This window comes from Zootermopsis nevadensis, unplaced genomic scaffold, assembly GCF_977971745.1.
Source record: "Zootermopsis nevadensis isolate Lab colony 2312 unplaced genomic scaffold, Znev_1.0 Znev_ptg000003l, whole genome shotgun sequence".
In the NCBI taxonomy this organism is placed as follows: Eukaryota; Metazoa; Arthropoda; class Insecta; order Blattodea; family Termopsidae; genus Zootermopsis; species Zootermopsis nevadensis.
In genome coordinates, this window is record NW_028259135.1 from 2,018,870 (window position 1) to 2,043,836 (window position 24,967).

At 39.4% G+C, this 24,967-nt stretch overlaps 1 protein-coding gene and 1 non-coding gene across 19 annotated transcripts in view; both read right to left on the bottom strand.

Annotated features, from left to right (window-relative positions):
- The window catches only part of Ufd4 (ubiquitin fusion-degradation 4-like), an 86,434-nt gene that overhangs the window by 16,211 nt on the left and 45,256 nt on the right, over window positions 1–24,967 (bottom strand). For 9 of the 18 annotated variants that reach the window (XM_022073814.2, XM_087358218.1, XM_022073820.2 and 6 more), the window contains 16 exons: window positions 23,299–23,474; window positions 22,975–23,142; window positions 22,765–22,887; window positions 21,158–21,397; window positions 19,365–19,496; window positions 16,920–17,194; window positions 15,955–16,207; window positions 13,983–14,217; window positions 10,689–10,916; window positions 9,648–9,815; window positions 5,887–6,056; window positions 4,130–4,364; window positions 2,613–2,996; window positions 2,010–2,144; window positions 1,062–1,448; window positions 53–222 (listed from right to left, as the gene is read on the bottom strand). In XM_022073814.2, the coding sequence (XP_021929506.1) occupies window positions 53–222; window positions 1,062–1,448; window positions 2,010–2,144; window positions 2,613–2,996; window positions 4,130–4,364; window positions 5,887–6,056; window positions 9,648–9,815; window positions 10,689–10,916; window positions 13,983–14,217; window positions 15,955–16,207; window positions 16,920–17,194; window positions 19,365–19,496; window positions 21,158–21,397; window positions 22,765–22,887; window positions 22,975–23,142; window positions 23,299–23,474 (3,479 nt within the window). The remainder of the gene's footprint in view (window positions 1–52; window positions 223–1,061; window positions 1,449–2,009; window positions 2,145–2,612; window positions 2,997–4,129; window positions 4,365–5,886; window positions 6,057–9,647; window positions 9,816–10,688; window positions 10,917–13,982; window positions 14,218–15,954; window positions 16,208–16,919; window positions 17,195–19,364; window positions 19,497–21,157; window positions 21,398–22,764; window positions 22,888–22,974; window positions 23,143–23,298; window positions 23,475–24,967) is intronic. The other 9 variants (XM_087358245.1, XM_022073821.2, XM_087358236.1 and 6 more) reach the window with 3 other exon arrangements.
- LOC147874865 (small nucleolar RNA SNORD58) lies at window positions 1,897–1,967 on the bottom strand. The gene has a single exon (XR_015533620.1). It is a non-coding gene; the product is annotated as a small nucleolar RNA SNORD58 (small nucleolar RNA).

Consider the following 24,967-nt stretch of genomic DNA (forward strand, 5'->3'; position numbering starts at 1 on the left):
ACTCCACTAGAGTACACCTTTCCACTCCTTCACAGTCTTGGGTGTCACTAACCTCCAGACTGACCTGCTCACTGTCACTGGATGTGGACGTGAGACTCATAGTGAGTGCTTGACTAAGGCAAGGTCCGTTGCCAGCCGTGGTTGAGATTCCACATGAACCTGTGCCAGTAGGTCCACTTGTAGTCAAGCTGGGATAGCTCTGTGCTGTGCTCAAGAGGCCACCTGATGGATGGAAAACTTGACAAGATTAAACAAATGGAGCAACTGATAGCTTAATAAAACTAAACAGGCATTTGTTTCCAGTATAGAAACCATATATTTTGTCTGTTTATGATTATTTAATGACCACTGTTGAATACATATGAGCCGGGATAGCTCAGTCAGTATAGTGACTGGCTACGGGCTGGACGGCCGGGGTTCGATCCCCGACGGGGGCAGAGGATTTTTCCTCTAGCCTCTGCGTCCAGACCGGCTCTGGGGCCCACCCAGCCTCCTCTACAATGGGTACCGGGATCCTTTCCCGGGGGTAAAGCCGGCCGGGGCGTGATGCTGACCACTCACCCCCATCTAGTGCCGAGGTCAAGGAAGAGAGGAGCTATACCTCCACTCACCCCAAGCGCCTACATGGCGTATAGTGGGACAAACTTTACTTTACTTTTACTGTTGAATACATCAGATTACTTCTTTTAAGAAGGAAATATAATGCATATTTTGTACAAAGACTTTCAGAATACGAAACACTATTTTAACTTGCATCATGATACTGTATAATTTTAGATACCAGGAATTATATGTTATAGAAATGTTATACATTCTTCACTAATTGACCTACATTATTTGATGAGCATCCCAATAAAGGGTTAAGGTAAAGGGGTAAGTGGGCTATGACATGGATTTTCTGTGATTCACACTCTCACAATTCATACCACTTTCCATCAATCACCAGAGAAGAGGCTTCATTGTATTTATATTTAACATTTTATGTACAAAATACCACAGATTTCTGCCTGTAAGAACTGCACGGACTAGAAGCCCTAAACAGCTTAACGTAAGTTACCAACCTGGAAAATTGGATGAGAGAGCAAGTCGGACAAGACTGGAGACAGAGCTGGGACCACGAGCAAAAAGTGAGCTGCCTGGAGATGGAGAAGGTGTCGTGCATGACGGAGATGAAATGTTCCCTGCTCCACCACTGCCTGCGTTGCTTGAACTTGATCCTGTGCCACTGCAACCAGTCGTCCCAGTGCCACTCGTCATTGCAGCAAGAGCGCGCCTACGTGCCATTGCTGCAAATGTCTCGAGAAGCCCAGCAGCAGCTGATGTTTCCATTGTGTTGGTACCTGCTGCTGATGTCAAATTTGGTACACTGACACTCATCGGATTTGACGCACCGATGGAACCTCCGCTTGGCTCTTTGTCCTTATTGGTGCAATCTTTCTCTCTCTTAACTAGAAAAGTAACAATTTAAATGTGTTGAGATCTGCTCTTCATAGGGAAAATATAATTTAAACAATTTATAACAGATCTGTCATACCTTCATATTCTTGTAGTATGAGAGGATATACAGAAGGTAGGGTAAAAGAGATGAGAATTGATTATCAGAGGACAGAGATGAATAAAAAAAAATTTTGTTGTAGACAATGGGTCCTGATGGAAACACAACAGACTATGGTAGTGTTGGTGACAGCATAAAAGACAATTTTGATAAAATTAACATTAGGGAGGTCACAAACTCAAAATACCTGGTAAGAGAATATATGCAAAATGAATATGAGAAAGAATGGATAGATATTCAAGAGAGCTTATAGGAGGACAGACAAATATGAAGTAGGCTTTGTCACTGCTTAGGTGGAATCAGCAGATGATGATTCCTGAACACAATACAAGTCAGAACAGCTTGCTCAGAAGCAACAAAATACTTATCATGATACACTCTAAAGGTGTCCTAAGATTAGTCATCACAGCAAGCAAATTACAGTTAACTATATAACATTCAGATTAAGTCATACTCTCAGTCACTGCAGCGGATGGATGTCTGTTCTTGATGCGCAGCCCCTTCTCCTCATTCATGCCAGTGTCTGGACTCTCTTGCCCTCCAGACACGCTAATACGAACTGATGGAGCTAGAGTGGCAGCCATTAGTCCTATAATAAAGGACGTTCACTTATCATTCTAGTACACAAGTACAGTACAAAATGTTACTACATGTTGCACATTTTGATATAAATTAAAACACTTTGCCCCATATTCAAGAGCAAACGGTTGTCTTCAGACAGAGAACACATAACAAATCAGTGAAGATGACATTTGTGTCATACAAAATCCGCACACAATTCTCACATTCAGAATCAAAGTGAAACAAAGCCAAATAAGGATGCACAACTAATGGTCGTAACTAAACGGGGAATGATCTCATGTCAGGACTTGATCAAGAAAGAAGACATGGATGGGACATGTAAGCATGCAAAGTAAAATATGAAAAATTCTGGTTGGAAAAACCAAGGACAAAGACCATCTGGTAGACTTACACACAGATGACACGCATATTCACACAAAAGGAAAATATAAAGAGGAGACATAAAGAGAAAAGGAAACAGCCATTCTAACATTACCTATGGATGTTGCAGAAGATGGCTGCTGGCCAGACCCAACTAACAGAGAAGAAGGAAGCAATTCTCCAGACAGGAAACTGTTTGTGTTGTTGCGCAGTAAGTCTGCACCTTCTCTCATCTTGTCTAGCACCTCTACAGCTTCTGCAGCCAATACAGAGTGAGGGTCTGCTGCGGATGACAGCTGAACTTTACTGGCACGAGACGACCCATATGTCTTGTTCACGGAGGTGGAACTGGACGAGGATGAAACTAACAGGTTTGTCTTTGCGGTTGCAGCTTCCACATTTGGAGTATTGCCGGAGGTTGAAATCTTGTTTCCACTATATGACAAGTTTGTTTCCTCACTGCAACTCATCTGTCGCCTCAGTTGGTTGCTTGGTGAAACTAATTGAACAAATATGTATATTGTTACTACTGATGTCACACAGCTATTCAAGACATTCGATACCTATAATGGAACATTCATTACCATGTTCACAACAACTCACCATTAATCCCTATCCTCAGCCACATACCAACACCATCCAACTCTGTTTTCCTAAGATCCATTTTAATGTTATCTAGTCTTCTAAGTGGTTTCTTCCCTTCAGAATTTCCAATCAAAATTCTGTATGAATTTCTAATCTCTCTCACGTATGATACAATCCCTTCCCATATCATCCTCCTATTTTAATCATCATAATATTTGGTGAAGAGTACATTATCACAGAGCTCCTACAGGAAAGCCTGTTCTTAAGTTGATAAAATATTCCATTTGCCCTAGACAATGCCAATTCATTGCTGATTTAGTGCACCACTTATCCCATCTGACTTCCAGTACTCCAACAGAATCTAATTTTATTATTATTATTATTAGTGTTCTGTCTGACGACAGGTCCATATGAACAGGATCCTTCCATCCTTTTCTCGAACTGGGACCTGTTCTTATACGTTCTTGGCAGATGATCCAGAAGTGGTTTGCCATTGCCTTCTTCTGTGTGTGTGTGAATGGAGTAATTGTTGGGATGGCACGGAGAAACCGGGGAAGCCCCCGGAGGAAAACTCCGTGTTGCCTAGACCACGGCCTTGCCCAACACAAGTTATAAATTCGGGCACCGCCGGGATCGAACCCGAGACCCCAGGATTACAAGGCCAGCGTTCTAACCGCTAGACCATCTTTAATTCTCTTAGCACTGATTCAAAATCTCATGTCCATTTTTTTGTTACTTGGGTTGTTTCAAAAAATCTGTCCATGTGCAAGGCCTTGTGTAACATTTCATAATATGCTAGTTAATTCACAGTAAAGAGTTGTTAGCCACCTGTCCATCCCATAATCCCTGTTGGCTGTCTGTAACTGTTCATTCAATATATTCACAATTATCCTCTATATCTGGATGCAACCTCAATTCAAAACCCAAGAACACATGATGTTATTATGAAAAATTACCCACTTAATGCAGAATATTTAATTTCTTCCCTCCTAATGCCTAAAACCATTCAGTCATACAAACAATACATTTGCCTCCTTTGCTACATACCAGTGTTGATCTTTGTGGATTCACCAAGTGTCAAAGTCTCTACAATGGTAGCAAGATCACTGGCGGCTGAAGATGAGATTGAAGACAAGTCAGTGTGAGGATCTCTTAACGCATGCACTACAACCGAGAGCTCTCCAGCTGGTGTAGATGATGACTGGCTCTCCCCTGTCACTGCAACTATTGCTTCAGCTCGTGCAACTGATATTAAACTCTCAGCAATCGCTTCAGCAGCTTGCTACAGCATACAAAGAAAACATACCTTAAACACACTGCTGACATGGCTAAGGAACAAGGAGAGATAGAATAATTTATGAAGTCGGTTAATTCAATTACACTTGTGACGCATTCATCTCACCATATCTAACACCTCAATACCACAGGTAAAAAAACACATGAAACTAGCATAAACGGTGACATTTTCTCTACAGCAGATGCAACAAGATATGTCATTACTTGTACTTGAAATAACCTGAATTATGTTTCTACAGATTGGGCACACCAGTACATAAAGTTCAGGGAAATATTAAGGCAGGTAAGATATGAAGATATCCGTCTTCTGGGTTATTGCGCTGTGTAGTCTGGTCGATGTTAACCAACGTTTCAGAGGTCATACTGCCTCCGTCATCAGGACCTCCATTTAGTACAGTACAGTGAAACCTCGATGCATCGTTTTCGGCGGGGGTGGGAAATAAAAACGATGAATGCGGGAAAGCATTAAATTTTTTTTAAAAAAAACAATGTTTCTCTTTCAAAGTTACTTCTTTTTACCAAAAAAGTCTTTAGTGGACAACTGGTTTGTCGAAACTTTACGTTTTAGACCAAACAGAGCACTTTCCACGTTCAAAATGTTTTCTTCGTCACGTTCACTAATATTAAGCGCATAAAAGAACGACTTCACTTTCGCCAATGCAGCGTGTGCTTCGGCAAAACTCGGCAAAGCTTCGGGCTCGCATTCGTCGTCTTCGTCTTCCTCACCACTCCAACCCCCTTTGCGGACAATAACAGGAAGAATGGAAATACTATTACTGCCGAACTCAACGAAACGTAGCTGTAGAAGACACGAGATGAACCAGAAGAATGGAAAAGTTTCGCTTGCCTTTCCTTTGTACTTATAATAAAAACATTTGTGAAGAAATTCACACTGCACATGCCATCTGGCATCGCTGGAACGAAATATGAGTGCACCCTAATTAAACTCGTAAAATTTCTGACAATGAGCACCGCCATTCACTCCAACTATCACCCCTGCACCGCTGACCCCTCATTCCAAAAGAATCTGTGCTGGTTGGGCGACGTAACAGGTTACCGCTACTGTGTATTCCAAAAACATTGCGCGTCTTTCGGTATTAATTTATCTCTAAACCCAGCATTTTAAATTCTCAGAAACAATCATTGCGGGAAAATTGTGGGCCGGGACTAAGATTTTTGAACGATCGATGCGATAAAACGATAGTTCGAGGAACGATAGAAGCGGGAAAATGTAACATTATTTTATATGGGATGTATTCGGGACCGAACAAAACGGACGATGCATCCGGGAAAACGATAGTTCCGGGAACGATGGATAGAGGTTTCACTGTATTCCACAATGCCTGCTGCACACTCTATTTTGTTAAAGACACAAAACTCTGATCTCGTACAAAGCATGGGACTACAGGTCTACCTCATTCCACTCGACTTCGTGGAACGGTGCTTGATTAATATTTTAACACAATGTCATATAGAATTTAACTGAACAACATAGAATTTACAGCTACCTTGGCAGCAAGGTTGTCTGCTGATGCTGCCTGCTCGGTGCTAGCAACTGAGGCTTTTGTGTGGTTCTCAGTTGCATCAGGCAGGCTCGGAGTTGAGCTTGACTTGCGACTTGTAAGAACACTGGTGCTTCCACTTTTCACTGCATCTACCAAATTTTTACTGCCTCTGCCTGAAACACAATTTCAATTGAAGTGTGACAAGAGTTACATTAAATATAGCAACTGAAATAGGCGGGTTATTTAACACACTGAGAACCAGCTGATACTATGTCTTGCTGGAAGACGGCCACTTCATACTTGAACGATGATTTCAGAACTGGAGTGTAAAAGAATGTTCTGGGAACAATTTACCATTTAAAGCTGAAATTCATCTAAATAATAATTAAAAATTCAGCTCTTATCTCAAAGGAAACACAACACATTTTCATTACTAAGATAAACAGGTACATACTGTTGAGTGAAATAATCAGTGTCTAAGAATCATAACAAGCCCATGAATGCATTCTGTAGGCAAAATACAGAGTTACTGAACATTAAAGTAGATGGAACATAAGGAGTCAATATCAGGTTACTTACATTTATACTACTTACACCACAACTACATGTTAACAATAACACTAAAATGTAACCTATCTCTTATTGGCACTGGGTCCAATATGCGGGCCTCAAAACGAAGGACTCTGGAAAGAAGTGTAACACAGATATATTTTCGATATTCAGTGTAACACTATGTACATTTGGCACTAACTAAAATATTTTAATAATGATATGCATTCGCAATAAAATCACTGCTGTAATTATTCCTAACTTCACCGCACATACAAAGACATTCTCTCTCCCCATCTTTAATCGGTTTAAATTTAATTCTATATTTGTATACTTGCATGTCATGCATATGAAAATATATGAATTATAGGACAAAGAAAATTGTTGAAAATTGTTTTCCAAATTACAACACATACATAACATATACAAAGTCTTCGGTCATTCTCGAGACAGATTACAAGCATTCATGAACAATGATGAATTAGTTTTATCAAATAAATAAAAAATAAAAATTTGTGATTCCTCGTTGTCGTCAATAAATTACGTCATCAACAATGTCAACAGATATTTATTTACTCGGCATTGTTGTGGAACACAACAATGCCGAGTACAACACAACAATGCAGAGTAAACAAATAACGCTTCACAACAAAGAAATCAAAAATTATCAAGCCAGTCGCATTATCACTGCTCCAGAAGCAGCACATCACATTCCTGAATATTGACTGACAGTCGGCCTAAAACATCAGAAAAGTGAAAGAAGAAGTTGTCAAGTATTTGAAGTATGAACTCTAACAACTCCTACAAGGTAAACTGATACTCATTCGATATATTACGATTACGAAAGTATCATGAAAACTGACTTTTGATCGATTTTAAGACGAAGATTTGCAGGTGTGGGGCTGGACGTAAGTAGTTGACTGAACAAGAACTGTTGGCCTCTGAACAGCGACGTAAAGAACTACAACATCAGACCTATTTAACATATAAAGTAAAGCGAAGGAAGAATTATATTGATAAACGCAGGAATATGTATTTAACAAGAACACAAGAACAAAAAATCAGACGAAGATTTGAAAGGGTGGGGTTGGACGTAAAAAGTTGGCTGACCAAGAACAGTTGGCCTCTGAACAGCGAGATAAAGAATTAAAACATCAGAACTATTTAACAAATGAAGGAAAGCGAAGTAAGACTTACATTGATAAAAGTAGAAAAACGTATTCAACAAAAACAGAAGGGAAAGAAATCAGACGAAAATTTGCAAGGGTGGGGTTGGACGTAGAAAGCTGACTGACCAAGAACAGTTGGCCTCTGATCAGCGACATAAAGAAGTAAAAAATCAGATTAGAGAAAGTGCTCCGAATAAGACACTAAATTAACACCCCGAAAGGGGATAGTTTAGTGTCTTACTCTAGATTTTAAAACGCACCCAACCCCCAGAAGGGGGAGTTAGTCAAGTGTTTTAACCCGCCCATTGGGGGGTGAGAGTTACTTTAGTTTCTTACTCAAGGGTTAAAACACTTGGATGAGACATAAACTAACCCTTCCGAAGGGGGGTTAGTTTAGTGTCTTACCAAAGAATTTAAAACGCAACCAACCCCCCCGGAGTGGGGGGTTCGTCAAGTATTTTAACCATCATTCGGGTGGTTGTTTAGTTTCTTACTCAAGGGTTAAAACACTTGAATGAGACACTAAACTAACCCTTCCGAAGGGGGTTAGTTTAGTGTTTTAACCCCTGAGTAAGAAACTAAACTAACCCCCCGAATGGGGGGTTTAAACACTTTAAATTCTTGAGTAAGACACTAAACTAACCCTTCCGAAGGGGGTTAGTTTAGTGTCTTACTCAAGAATTTAAAGTGTTTAAACCCCCCATTCGGGGGGTTAGTTTAGTTTCTTACTCAGGGGTTAAAACACTTGAATGAGACATAAACTAACCCTTCTGAAGGGGGGTTGGTTTAGTGTCTTACCCTAGAATTTAAAACGCAACCAATCCCCTGGAGGGGGGGTTCGTCAAGTATTTTAACCACCATTCGGGGGGGTTGTTTAGTTTCTTACTCAGGGGTTAAAACACTTGAATGAGTCACTAACTAACCCCCCGAAGGGGAATTAGTTTAGCGTGTTACTTAAGATTTCAAAACGCAACTAACCCCCCCGAAGGGGGGTTGTCAAGTGTTTTAACCCCCCATTCGGGTGGGTTAGTTTAGTTTCTTACTCAAGGGCTAAAACACTTGAATGAGACACTAAACTACCCCCCGAAGGGGAGGTTAGTTTAGTGTCTTACTAAAGATTTTAAAACGCAACTAACCCCCCCAAGGGGGGTTGTCAAGTGTTTTAACCCCCCATTCCGGTGGGTTAGTTTAGTTTCTTACTAAAGGGCTAAAATACTTGAATGAGACACTAAACTACCCCCCCGAAGGGGAGGTTAGTTTAGTGTCTTACTAAAGATTTTAAAACGCAACTAACCCCCCCCCGAAGGGGGGTTGTCAAGTGTATTAACTCCCTATTCGGGTGGGTTAGTTTAGTTTCTTACTCAAGGGCTAAAACACTTGAATGAGACACTAAACTCCCCCCCGAAGGTGAGGTTAGTTTAGTGTCTTACTAAAGATTTTAAAACGCAACTAACCCCTCCGAGGGGGGGGGGGGTTGTCAAGTGTTTTAACCCCCCATTCGGGTGGGTTATTTTAGTTTGTTACTCAAGAATTTAAAACGCAACCAACCCCCCCTCTGGGGGGGTTGGTTGCGTTTTAAGTATTTTAACCACCATTCGGGGGGTTGTTTAGTTTCTTACTCAAGGGTTAAAACACTTGAATGATACACTAAACTAACCCTTCTGAAGGGAGTTATTTTAGTGTCTTACTCAAGATTTTAAAACGCAACCAAACCCCCCAAAGGGGGGGTTGGTCAAGTGTTTAAACCCCCCCATTCGGGGGGTTAGTTTAGTTTCTTACTCAGGGGTTAAAACACTTGAATGTGTCACTAAACTAACCCCCCGAAGGGGAGTTAGTTTAGCGTGTTACTTAAGATTTCAAAAAGCAACCAACCCCCCAGAAGGGGGGTTGGTCAATTGTTTTAACCCTCAATTCGGGGCGGTTAGTTTAGTTTCTTACACAAGGTTGTTGGCGTTTTACAAACTTGACCAACCCTCCCTAGGAGCTCCGAAAGGAGCGCCCTGCTCTAGTAAATAAAAAAAGCTCAGGAAGAATATCAGATCTTACCAGCTGAACCCGCAGCTGACTTCCCTGTTAAAACAGAAATTCCTGGTGCTACTGGCTCTGAAGTGCTGGAAGTATCATAACCTGCTGCCAATTTAAGATCGTATTTCCCTTCAGCTCCCATTCGGTATGAATTGGAACCTCCATGATCCCACGTTACATCAATCCAGCCTTAGAGAGAAGGAAAATAGAACAGTGGTGAAGAAACATATCAGAACTGCAGTCTGAAGACAAAAATTACACAAAAGATTTTAAAACCTTCATTAAAATGTAACACACTGAATTCTTATTTAGTCACAAGGAGGTTCCTAACAGTGGATATTATTCAGTAAATGACATGAAGACATCAAATTTTGCTGGACCTACTGACAAAGTTAGTTTAACTTGTACATGCTTTGTTTTACTTAAAAAGAAAAGAAAGTAAATTCCGTAAGACTTGATGTTCTCACAGCGGTGAGTATGAAGATTTCCGTCTTCTGGGTTGTTGCAGGCAGTATGACCTCTGAAACGTTGGTTAATATCGACCAGACTATAGAGCGCAACAACCCAGAAGGCAGAAATCTTCATACTCATCACCCTGATGATGGAGGCAGTATGACCTCTGAAACGTTGGTTAATATCGACCAGACTACACAGCGCAACAACCCAGAAGGCAGAAATCTTCATACTCATCGCCCTGATGCTGGAGGCAGTATGACCTCTGAAACGTTGGTTAACATCGACCATACTACACAGCGCAACAACCCAGAAGACGGAAATCTTCAAAGTAAATTCCCTTTGAAAATGCAAAGCAGATGATGTGCAGGTGCCACACAAAGTGTTAATAAGAACAGAGACATTACAGAAATTTGAGTGTACATCAACATCGTCACTTAGCAAAATTTACTCTTATCTACCAGAGGGCTTCGAATCTTTACATAAATTAGACACTGAAGTAACACTATTATGTTTGATATGGAAAATATTTTCTCTTGAGAGAAGTATTTAGTATTAAATGTGACGATACATTTTCCACACAATTTCTTCCACATTAAGCTCACTTACCATTATGAAGTTCCCCAGTAACAGTACCCTCGCCTGGAGGGTTTCCATCCTGGTCCCGCCATTTCCAATCCAGGCCACGCACAACACGAGCACCAACCAACAAATGTTTCAGCACTTGCGTGCGCAGAAGTCGTCTCTGCCGTCGTAGGTTTGCCTCTGCCTCCTTTGCAGCTTTTCCTGCAGGTGGAGAACATAATACTGCACACACTTGTTGCACAGAATTCACAGCTGCCAAACACCACAAAAATAAATAAAAATCAGTATTTCTATACACAAGATAGTTCAGTATTAGACCCAGTGTGTTGCCAAGTGTATACATTTACAGTGGTCTTTTTTTAAGCACCATTTTTATTTTACCACAAATATGTTCCTTATGTGTAACTTCCTCTCCTTCCAGACAGCCACTTCATCCGACCTATCCTCCTCATACATCAAAATCTTTACGTCATGTTTCAGAAATCATTTCCCTTCTGACAGGAAATGAAGCTGATATAATTATACAATTGAACTACACAAATGAAACAGACTACAAAGAATAACAACCTGTTAAATAGTACCACTGTTTGCTGTAAAATTACTTTGAACTAATACTTGCACACCTTGAATGTACATGAACCAGTCTCGAAACCATACGAGGTGCGATCGGAAAGTTTCCAGACTGCGCGTATAAAAACCCGTACACTTATCTCAGGTATTAAATTCATCCATCACCCTCGAAGTAGCTCCCCTGGGAGTGAACACAACGATCCCAGCGCCGCTGCCAAGCCTGGAAGCATCCCTGGAAATCTTTCTTTGTCAGCCTGTCAAGCACCATCTGCGATTCTTCCAATCGCACCTCGTATCACACATCTTCCAGCATATCATTTGGGTTTTTACATTTTATATTCTCTCGTTTTAAACGGTTTTCAACATGAATTACTAACTGAACTTCCTCTTTGTTTTAAACATAAACCATACAAAAAGGAAAAGACAGCAAAAGCTGTAGGAACACTGACTTTCATTTCTGTAATTCAAGGAGAACACTACGCTTGCTTAGAAGAGAGAAAACACACTAAAATCACAATGTAATAAATTTAACATATTCACATCAGGGTAGGTAAGTTACCAATGTGCTGCAGCTGCAATTTTCTAGAGTATGACAGAAACATTTATGAATTACAGGCAGTGATTTGGATATATTTTAAAAAAAAAACGAATTTAGACTGTGATGTATGTACAGTGGTGATGAGATAAAATATGTAGACATCAGAAACCTGGTTGCCATATTGCTCAATGGCATGAACACAGTTTTATATCTTTTAAAGAGACTAATTAATCACTGCCTCATGTTCAATTTATTGAGACAAGTGTTCTTTTTGTCACGCCAACATGTCAGCTTCATATTTACCTATCAGTAATGAAATTTATAAAAATTAAATTAACTACATGCACTTTGGAAATGGTTCAACACTGCACTTATTTGTGGAATACTGTTACATGTTATACAATGTTAAAGAAAGTTCATTTCTCAATTAGGTAACTATATTAGAATGACACGGTCCCGCGCCGTAGCCGAGCAGTCTGAGGCATCATGCTTCGGACCGGCGATACGGAATGCGCGCTGGTTCGAGTCTCGGGGGAGAAGAAATTTTCTCATGAGATTTTCGACCAGTGTATGGGACCGGTGCCAACCCAGCATCGTGAGGAAATTGGGGAGCTACAATGGGTAGCGTAATCCGGTCAGGAAAACTAGCAATGACTGGGGGTTCGTCGTGCTGACCACACGTCACCCTATATCTGGTTGGATGATCGTTCACCTCTGCTTAGGCATGTGAACGTGAGGCCAGCAGTCAAGCTAGTCGGCTTTGGCTCTCTGGAGCTGTTACGCCACGGATTTAATTTAATTTAATTTTATTAGAATGACACAGTGCGACTAGGCAACCTCTCAAATGAGTCTCCTATGTTCCAAGTGGACAGAGTGAGAGCCAAAAATGTGGGGAACCGGTTTCTTGATGTGAATGCGTTACAAGGAAAAATTCTGTAGAGTAAATTAAAGGGAACAAATGCTGGTATACAAAAAAAAACTTTTACCACTGCCAAAAAACTATACTTTATGAGACAAAGAATACATAGGTGGATAATCAGGAACTTGCCATCTTCTGCATCGTAATTAATCTTCTTTCTCCGAGTCTGCAAAAATTACCAGAATATTGAAGGAGAATTGAATCCTCCTACAAATGGATATTTGCTGACTAATAATGTCTATTTCAAAACCAAAATATTCAAGCAGAATACAATTTCATATTTATGTCTCTAGATAAATATGACATAACAGATGTTCTAAAGCTAAGATAATGTAAATATACATGCAACATATGCACTTGTTCATCCATACAGACGTATGCATACTAGGTGAAGGAATGTTGTTCATTTACATGAAAATGTAGATGTCTACTTATTGTAAGGTTATATAATATTTTATGGAATTATAGAAGTTCATGACCATACTGAACCTGGTGCAAAATGAAAGAGAAACAATGGGTACAAATACATATATTTATTTTTCCAGCCTATACACAAAACTTGTTTTAAAATAATGTTGTTAAAATTATTTATAACATTTACAATATAAATTGCATTATGTTATTGCGCTTTTCTGGTCGTATAATATTACATTTATCACAGCGCTTTTGATTTCGACGACATGTTTCGATGTTTACCACATCATCATCAGGCTTATCAATTCATATATTTTTAAAAACTATTGTACATTTGTGCATTGCGTTTATTGATTTTTAATTTTCAGTCTTCATCTTTGTTTTGGAGTATGCATTTTGATGTTCATTATCAGGTTGTATTGTGATGTGTCGGACGTCTGATATCCACAGACAATAAACTGCAGTTTTTTTTTTTAAAAAAAATGAATTGATAAGCCTGATGATGATGTGGTAAACGTCAAAACATGTCGTCGAAATCAAAAGCGCTGTGATAGATTGTCATATTATACGACACAGAAAAGCGCCATAAAATATAACATAATGCAATTTATATTGTAAATGTTATAAATAATTTTAACAACATTATTTTAAAACAAGTTTTGTGTATAGACTGGAAAAATAAATATATGTATTGATATAACACAAACATGACGCAATTAAGATATAAAATGGGTACAAAATTCAACACATCTCACATTTATATTCTGCCAATGCAAGTATCCTGGTTTTGTGCATATGTACGCCTTTATCCAGAACCAGACTGAAGATTGTGTGGCTCGTAAGAAACTGCAATAGTGCATGCAATACAAAGCCTCACCTAGATCTTCACATACACCAGTCACTGTGCCATAGATCTCAAAGCCAGACAGACTGAGGTAATGTGTTTGTCCAGAAGCATTCTTTCCTGTCTGCTGCAAGCGAATATGACGCCAACCCTGCACTTCCTCTGTTGGAGGTTCCAATGGCCAAGACGATGTGCTTCCTGGTTCATTTAAAGAACCATCATCCATATGTGTGTACAATGTGGTCCAGTTCAAGCCATCCTTTGAAACCTACATGAATATAGTACAAATTTCATACATTTCTTATTCCAATGCTGCCACCCATAAAAATGAAAGTCCATTTGTTTTCTCTTTTCTACAAGGTGGCACTGAAAACAACTGATACTATATTTTAGCATAGTTTAAAAATTACTTAATTAGAGTAAATTCTCATTTTTGATTATCATTGCTCTGTCACTATGCAAATTATCCCTTTGCTGCAATAACTTCTAATTCAAGAAGTCTAGAATGCTCCATAATATATTAACATTTTAGTTTTTCCGTTGTATCTTGCTATTGCTAGAGAATGGCTAGTTATGGTTTTGAAAGCTTCACACCGAAAAGTGCTTAAAAGCAAAGAATTACAAATTGTTTTTCATATGTTTAAAGTATGAATTCTAGAAGAAATATAAAGTTAGGGTGTAAACAAAACAATATAAAAAAGTTACAGTGGTTTCAAGAGGTATTGTTTGTATCTCTGCAATAAATTGTACAGACCAGTTACTTGTACTTATGTGTGTTCATGTATGAGCAAATCTATCACCTCAGACTGACAATAAAATTAGAGACGTGTGCTACAAAATGACTTTCCATACTACTTTTTTTTTTTTTTTTTTTATTTAGTGTTCTGTCTGACGACAGGTCCATATGAACAGGATCCTTCCATCCTTTTCTCGGACTGGGACCTGTTCATATACGTTCTTGGCAGATGATCCAGAAGTGGTTTGCCATTGCCTTCTTCTGTGTGTGAATGGAGTAATTGTTGGGATGCCACGGAGGAAAACTCCGTGTTGCCTAGACCACGGCCTTGCCCAACACAAGTTATAAATTCGGGCACCGCCGGGAATCGAACCCGAGACCCCAGGGTTACAAGGCCAGCGTTCTAACCGCTAGACCACCGTGGCTATCCATACTACTTAGCAGTCTATAATGAACCAGAGACACCTGCCACCTACCACTATGCAATGAATGCTCTTGCCTAAAGAGCAATAGCATTTTCTACTTGTAACATCAGACAGGCCACACAAAGGACTGTTCCACAACAAAGCACTCTGAATTACTATTATACAAACTGTAAGACAAGCAATTCAATTATAAACAAAGTTTGCTCCACTGGCTGAATGTTTTTAAAAATATCTAATAAATCACCCAAAAATGTTGCAAACTTAACATTTTTGGGAATGCTGGCAATACATCAAAAGTACGGTAACAAAGAAATTAACAACAGATTAAATTATGGAAATGCTTGCTAACATTCAGTTCAGAATCTTAAAACATAATATACTATATGTGGTCTTCTGGATTCCGACACTATATAGTCTTTCTTGTATGTGGTTATCATCATTCCACCAAGATGCTGGGAACTATCTAAAAAAAAAAAAAAAAAACTGCAAAGCATCACAATCTGGAAGACCAAAATCCATATCAGATCTAAAACTTCTTGACGATGGTGAAGAGTCAATTGAATAAAAATTTACTTGGATATTATCCATCGTCTAGTAATAAAACGTAAAACGACGTTTCGGAGACGGAGATAGAGCCCCATCTCCGAAACGTCGTTTTACGTTTTATTACTAGACGATGGATAATATCCAAGTAAATTTTTATTCAATTGGCCAAAATCCATAGTTTAACCACCATGCCATTTGGTACAGGCTTCCAGGTGTGAATGTGTTAATGTAAATCAAAAGTCATAAGCAGGTGCCCCAGTACAATGATTACTCCAGGAAGGGGCAACAGGACATTTACTTGAAACAGCCAGTTGCGGAGAGCCGACCGTCCATATCCCCTGGCATGCCTCAGTGTATATGAACTGGGCAGCACCCACAGACCAAGATCAATGGCAAACCATGCTCGTTTGTCATCGTTGGTGTGACAATTGAGTGCTGAAGAATCACGGCTTAAGATGTCCTCCAGGCGTCCATACGGCAAGTTTCGACCATCAGATGATGTCACCATCACCAGTCCATACTGTCCTGGATTTACCCATTCAGGCGAAGTCCTGAAAAATTTCATTACAATAAAATTCTGAATGTCATAACATGGGAAAGCATTCATAATATTCTAATGCAAATTGCATGATAAACTCTGATCCAATTTTATATTTACTTGTACCCGCTAATTTAATTACACCTTTTGGAGTTTGCACTTTTCACCTAATATTAAGGTGGCGATTGACTTGTAACATTTGCATGTAATGTAACGTGTTACAAATCGAGCATTACACAAGTGAAGACAGCGAACGGAGCCGCTCACGCTCGCGGGCGCTCCATCGTGTTGTCGGTTTTTTCGCGAATCCCTTTGAGTGTTACATTACAAGTCAGTCAGTCAGTCGAGCGGCGTCGTAACGAGCATTCACGAGTTCTTTAGATAAGAGTAGCGTATTAAATGAAACAAAGATAACACAACCTCCACGTCCGACATATTAAATGAAATGAATGGAGCACACACGAGCACAGTCGAGCCGAGCGTTCAAAACGAGCATTCGATACGCCTCACCAGTTGTGGTGTAATGTAACATGCTCGCCGCGAATGTTACATTACGAGTAAATGTTACAAGTCAGTCGCCACCTTTAGTCTTTCCTCAAAGTTACAGTTTCACAGCCACATAAAACAACAGGTAAAATTAGTTTTAATACTTATGTTTACTACTAAGACACTAAAAATGCATCAATACAACCTGTAAAATAGTATACAGACACTGGTGCACTTACTTTCCATTGGTCCCTATCCAATAAATTATTCCATTTTCATCAAAGTCATGTTGATGCCTGAAGGTCAATTTTTGTCCTTCCTTTAATTTGCGTACAAAGGCAAATGTTGAGCGCTCATAGTCATACCACTGTTTTGCTACCATCTTGAGTAAATAGCGTTCCAACTGCACAACAGTGCTGAGAGGTTCCATCTTAAGGCTGCGACCTGTGCGATCAATTAATGAGCTATCGCCTGGAGCCTTCTCCAGCCTGAACCTTAACCGTCGAGTCAGGATCTGTAACAAAGAATAGAAATGTGATGTTGGCTTCTAACTAGCCTACAATAAAATTCAGCATGATGTACACAATCCAGTTGTAATATGTCTTCTGATATCATTATCAATTCCTTATAAGTGAAAATGGTGAGAGTGAAACTTAATATTTGTATGATAATTACTAGTTTGATTCCAACCACTAAACCAACAGCGAAAATACAAAGACAAGAAAAGAAGAAATATCTGCCACTATAATGACAACCAATCACCAAAGAACAGTAGTAGAGGGAGCTCCCAAAATGTTGTGTACTTTAAATTTATGTGTGTCAATGGACAATGGTAAATATGTAATGATTTGGTAGGAGGCAGAAGGTACTAACTATGCCACCATTCACCTACAGAGACAGAGAACCACACAAATTTTGGAATCAGGATAGCCAGTAAACTAGCTGAGACTTGAAATAGGCACTTTCTAAATGCAAGTCTGGAGCATTACATTATATCCAAATACAGTGAAACCTCGATGCATCGTTTTCGGCGGGGGTGGGAAATAAAAACGATGAATGCGGGAAAACGATAGATGCGGGAAAGCATTAAAAACTTAAAAAAAAACAATGTTTCTCTTTCAAAGTTACTTCTTTTTACCAAAAAAGTCTTTAGTGGACAACTGGTTTGTCGAAACTTTACGTTTTAGACCAAACAGAGCACTTTCCACGTTCAAAATGTTTTCTTCGTCACGTTCACTAATATTAAGCGCATAAAAGAACGACTTCACTTTCGCCAATGCAGCGTGTGCTTCGGCAAAACTCGGCAAAGCTTCGGGCTCGCATTCGTCGTCTTCCTCTTCCTCACCACTCCAACCCCCTTTGCGGACAATAACAGGAAGAATGAAAATACTATTACTGCCGAACTCAACGAAACGTAGCTGTAGAAGACACGAGATGAACCAGAAGAATGGAAAGTGCCGCCAGCCTTTCCTTTGTACTTGTAATAAAAGCATTTGTGAAGAAATTCACACTGCACATGCCATCTGGCATCGCTGGAACGAAATATGAGTGCACCCTAATTAAACTCGTAAAATTTCTGACAATGAGCACCGCCATTCACTCCAACTATCACCCCTGCACCGCTGACCCTCATTCCAAAAGAATCTGTGCTGGTTGGGCGACGTAACAGGTTACCGCTACTGTGTATTCCAAAAACATTATGCGTCTTTCGGTATTAATTTATCTCAAAACCCAGCATTTTAAATTCTCAGAAACGATCATTGCGGGAAAATTGTGGGACGGGACTAAGATTTTTGAACGAACGATGCGATAAAACGATAGTTCGAGGAACGATAGAAGCGGGAAAATGTAACATTATTTTATATGGGATGTATTCGGGACCGAACAAAACGGACGATGCATCCGGGAAAACGATAGTTCCGGGAACGATGGATAGAGGTTTCACTGTATATATAATAGAACCAATAATATGTATAAGCCGCAAGTAAATAAATCAGTATGTGAAAAGGTAGCCTGTAAAGGAGTATATAAGCTGCAATTGATATTTCAGTCACAATTTTATATACAAAATACTAGATCACAAGTAAATGTCAAAATAACAGTTTTATGAAATCAGTTGCTGTAAGTTGGAGAAAAACTGAACTCTGCTATTACATATTTTATTAAACAAGCCATTCTCCCATTACAACGCACAGTAGTCAAGAGTCAAACGTGCCTGAAGTGAAAGGTGCTAATGCAGCCTTGAGAAAAATAAGAATGGGGACTCTTGCACTGAAAATCCCAATGCCAGTTATACCACCTACTGGATTCTTCTGGCTTCACTTGGTGGATAACTCAAGCAAAGCCCTTTATTTAAAAATATGTCAGAATATTAACCTTTTACAACGACCAAATTCAGAAAGATTTTTGAATGACAGCAGGAAGAGTGTGAATACAGCACTAATGGGAGAAAGTAAAACAATGGAGAAGGCTTTTATTATTTTACTATAAGATGACCCACTTATGTGGAAATATCAATGGATGTCAAAAAATATTTTATAAACATAACAGTTCTATCTCCAGGATCCAGGAAAGTAAATCATGAAATAGTGTTGGGCTGATACCCTAATTATCAGTTTACATGAAGAATTCCTCCCAGAATGACTTGTATTTACACACACTACTTTTCTTCTGAGCCTCATTACCTGCAGGCCATATCCAGAGCCTGGTGTATCGTAGAGATATACTGGAAGTTTCTCAATGGACTCCAGAACAGAGACCAGCTTGTGTACCAGAATGGCTGCAGAGTTCATATTTCCATTATCACCATCCTTCTCCTGCAAAAATACAAGGTTAAACATTAATCACAACATTCTATACTCACTGGCACATGATTTTCCAATAACAAACTATCTGCGTATACCAGTGTCTTCAACGGATACTTCGCAGTTATTCAACTGGTCAAAACATTCCTTGCTGAAGTTCCATGGTCATGAACATAGAAGCTCAGCACTGGAGTCTATCCTGAGCCAGTTAAAGCCATTTCACATAACAACCTATTTCTCTACAATCCAAATAAAGTTGTTATCCTCTGTAAGCCTAGGTCTCGCAAAGCATTCCTTTTGTCAAGGTTTTAAAATGAGAACTTGCATTTGTTTTCTTTCTGCCACGTGTGCTTTACTTATCACCATAATAATATTAGATGAATTGTACAAATTATGATACTCCTCTAGAAAATAATGATGTAGAAATAAATTTGGGAAAAAAATGCATGAGCACATATAAAATCTGAAAAACACCACAGTCATCGAAAAAGTTCTTTAATTTCAAAATCTGAGAATAAAAACGCTCAAGACAAACTTAAGAAGTGAATAAATCGCAAAGCACTCTGAAAAATATTTGAACCTAACATCTAAGAAATGGACAGTTATGGGGTTAACAACGAGCTTGATGTTTATAAAGTCACGTAATACTAATAGGATTCAGTGATCCCATGAGCTATGCTGGCGGTAGCATAGCTACTGGTAAGGCCTCCCTAGCCAGATTGGTCGAGGGGGAGAGGTCAGACTAAGACAGGTACCCTGGTCCTCCAGGTTGGGGGTTGGTCGCAAGGCTAACAACCTTGCACCATAAAAAGGAAGATGTTTTTCGAAACCTCAATCAAAGCCTCGGACAGACAGACCTAACAGAGGACCGAATGGAAGAGGAGAATTGAGGAGGCCATGGACCGAATACGGACCGGAGAGCCATAGTAGAAGAAGAATACTAATAGGATAGTGATATCTAGGAGGCAAAAATGCAGACATGTAGCTCAGACTAGTATTCAAACTAAACTAACTAACTAACTAACTAGATGGCTTACCGAACCCGAAGGTTCATCACCGAATTAACCAAAGCCCTCCACCGGACCCTGTCCTGGGCCAACAAAATCCAGTTTCCTTCAACTCCTATCTCCCATAGATCCCGCCTGACATTATCCTCCCATCTACGTCTAGGTCTCCCCAGCGGTCTCTTCCCTTCAGGTTTCCCAACCAGTACCTGGTGCACACCTCTTGTCCCATCCATGCGCGCTACATGTCCCGCCCATCTCACTCTTCTCGACTTAATCACCCTCACAATACTGGGGGAGCAGTACAGATTTTTAAGCTCGTCATTGTGCAGTTTTCTCCATGCCCCATCGTCTTCCCTCTTAGGCCCAAATATCCTCCTCAACACCTGATTCTCAAACACCTGCAATCTGTGTTCCTCCCTCTGAGTGAGAGACCATGTTTTGCACCCATACAAAACAACAGGCAAGATTTAAACACTTCAGAATATAGCTACATAGAAAACTGATGAACAGGGAGGATAATACTAGGATGGATCTTAGGGAAGCAGGTTGTAAGGGTATAAATAAGGTAGGCAGAAATGATTCAGGATATTGTCCAATAGGTTTTGGAAAGAGCCATGTTAAAAGCTTCAGTTTGTAGAACACAGAAAGTCTGTAGTGGGTCCTCACCTTGAAGCAGCTCTTGAAAACGCGAACCCTTTGTTTCTGCAGCTTGCTGCTTTTGTTGCTGTGCAAGCCCTCATCCCAGCAGCTGGTCGACAGAAGCGACAGTAATGCTTGCACCAGTCCACTACTATGCAGTTCATATGCAGAAACAACACCCTCCTCCTGAAGCAGCTGAGTCAGCTCTTCCAGAGCTCCCTGCAGGATCTCACGCCACACCATAAAACTCTCTCGGTTGTTCATGTGCTGTAAAAACTCTCTGCTACAGAGTGCTCACAGGTAAAGGTCAAGTCCCTATTCTTAAGTACCAAAACATGAATGAATAGAAGGGGAACATAGGACTCATAATCTCAGTACCACAATAAATTGAGTGGTAAGTCTCAAACTCCAATCACATCACCTCTGATGTGAATGACCTCAGTCGTACAGACATAGAACTGTGGAGCAGTCAAATGATTTAAAAAACTTCTATCTTTATTACTTGATCCACTAATTTTATAATTTATCCTGATTACTGCCTTTCAGTGTATTTTCAATTTGTATGTTGCTGTATCTGTTAAGAAATTCCTACAAAACATCATATAAAAGTTCTTCACGTTTTTAAGTACCCACCACAAGTGTTATTTGCTACTTAACTACATAATCAAGTAAATTTTATACTTGCATATATGCCAAGTAGAAGGTGCATAGGTATTTTGTGTTACATCTTTACAGTTGTAACAGAACATCTAATCTAAATTTTTACACAATACAGTCAATACTCCTACTAATATCTGAACTTAACTGACTCATCCCACAAAATTTTCCTCATTTATATTTGTTCCTATATTACCAGCTCACTGTGTGATAAAATAAATTATTATTCAAGTGTTTAAATCATAATTATGGTAAGCTGTACTTAACAACTTCTACGAGGCGCGTCCACAAAGCAAGTTTCCCACTCGTCCCACAGCTAGCAAACCTTACATTGGGCGAAGCGACTGTGCGTACGTGATAGAGCAATGACGTAGCATGGCGCATGCACTAACGGTACTTCCCGCGTTCTCACAGTAGCATCGTTGCAGCTGTTGAAGATGGAGGTTCTTATTCCAGCTCCCGCCGACTGTGAAGTGCGGTCAGTGATAACGCTAGGCCGCACACGGCTCGACGGACAGCAAGTCTCCTGCAGGAGTTCAGCTGGGAGGTGTTTAATCATTTACCCTACAGCCCAGACCTCGCTCCCAGTGATTTCCATCTTTTCCTACACCTCAAGAAATTCCTGTCCGGTCAGCGTCAGCGTTTTGAGAATGACAGAGAGGCGGAGATGGTTGTCACACAGTGGTTCCAATCACAGGCGGCAGACTTCTACGACACAGGTATTCAAAAGTTGGTCCCACGGTATGACAAATGTCTCAATTCCGGTGGCGAATATGTTGAAAAATAGCTGGACACTTGCTGTATCTGTTGCAATAAATATTTCCATGAAATTGTGTTTTGTTTCTGTAAACGGCCCCAGGGAAACTTACTTTGTGGACGAGCCTCGTAGATATAACATCTCTGCTACAACAGGCTACATGTTAATTTTGATTGGACAACTGTTACGGCAACAGTCATGCTTCTAACTATTCTGTTACCTGCTTCTGGCATGCCCGTTCAATCTGTGCTACAATGTTTCCAAGTTTGGCTACAACTCCTCGTGGTTGAGCTTGCGCAGCTTTAAAATACTTCTCGTAAATTTCTTTTGCCTGAATTTTCACCTGAAACAGAAACACTGGTATCAATCTCTGCTGGACAATGGGATGGGCATGAATGACCATGTAATATAAAAATGATGCAACCCTCACCTTTTGCTTCATTGCTTCTATCTTAGAACGGAGTCGTTTACCACGTTTACCAGTCCATCCTGCTGCAAACTCAGGTCCCAATGAAGTCTCAGCGGTGAAGGAGTGTTTGGTACCACGATTAGATTCGAAGATGAATCCTGGAAGATCCTCACGCAAAATTGTAGCTTGCTACAGAGGTAAAGAAACTGCATGTACCAGGAATGCTTTTGCTTTCAGTCAATAAGAAAGAAAAAACAATTTACAAAGAGAGAAATGCAGGGAACAAAGAAAAAAAAACAGAACAGGGAACTGATGAAGGATAAGATGATACAAATTATTCTGTACCTGTTGCCCATCAGAATTATGAATGTGTAGCTCTCCTTCCTTGCGACTTGCCAGTGCCCAATTTCCCACAACTAATCGAGATGGTCCAGGATGAGAAAGGATTGGCTGACTAGGAGTGTTGGGCTTCACTTGTGCCCTAGCTCGCTGGAGTTTTTCCAGGAACTCTCCTCGGTTTTCTGAAACAGGTATGTCAAGAAAAGCACTAAAACAAAAAATAACCTTGAAAATATAGTAAAATAGCAAGTAGTTAACAGGAATGGCTGATTTTGAATGTGCACTCATGTATAAAATAATATTAAGAACAGAAACAAAATTCTTCTTGCTTCAATAACTTTAGTAAATACTATTCATTTGTTTTGCAATAAACAATTTATTTTTATTTTGAAATGCCTATTAATGCATTTCAGCCTTACCAGGCCATCATCACGTTTATACTGTTTGGTTCTCAACAATATTGGAGGGTAGTTGCAGCCCTAGAGTAGAAAGAAATGAAACAATCCCAACACTCGTAAATGAGACACTTCTGATGGCCTATTAAGACTGAAATCTGTATATAAAGATAAGTGGCAAATGTGAATACAGGCTGTTGGTTTAAAAACTAATAATAATAATAAACTGAAGTATTAATGTTCACAGTTCAGAACTAGAACTATCAAGACCAATCATCCATCACCTTTCAAGTTGAAAATGAATACCAAATCTGTACACTCACATGATAACGCTACTTATAAATACATAACAGCAACACACTACAAAACAATAAAATATTATTACTTCTTTAAATGTGTTTGATTTATCCATCATCTATTTCTTAAGAATCCTTAAAATTGTAAAACCTCAAAAAAATCACATTTCAAAGGATGGATCTTCTGATATGTGATCAGAAATAATGTGGCCTATCAGATCCAACAGACTCCTAACAAAGGAAAATCCATCCTTCAAAACACAGTTAATTGTTACAGCTTAAAAAACACATGATGGATAAGGCCCTAAACAAATAAAAAAATGAACATAATACTATTGCCAAAAACATTCATTCATAGAAGAACTTAAGAAAGCCTAGGCTATCCACATCACAGGGTTAGTCCTCTCACTCACTCATTACGAAAAAACTCTGACAGCAAGAGTGTTATACATAGCAATAAATTAACTTTCATGCATTCACTGCAGAAAGTAAACAACTGAAACTCATGTATTTATACATACCTGAGTAACAATTTTTACCAAAGTCCATTAATATTAGCAACAAATGGAGGTTTGAACAAAAGTTTACAAGTTTAAATATGTTACTGTTCACAGTTTCATGGTTATGTATGTTACATGCTGATAAAAACCGAACACAATGCACATTATTTTAAGCGTACTAAGACTACGTCAGTTTCTGCATATATACAGAGTCTCAAGTCCTATTAAGAACCAGCAATGACAACACACTGTCAGAATTCCTTAAACTAGTATTCCTTGTTCAAGCACACAAAAACTAAAAACATACTATGATGGTAACCAAAAAATTAACCCCTTCAGGTCCTTTGTTACACTCTGTCCAACAATCATATTATTACTGTTAACTAATGGCGCGTAAGATGCGCCATGATTTTAGAACTAAATACTTTTAACAAAATGTTGGTAAATAGTGGTATACAGTGCTCATTTTAAGACTTATCTGTAT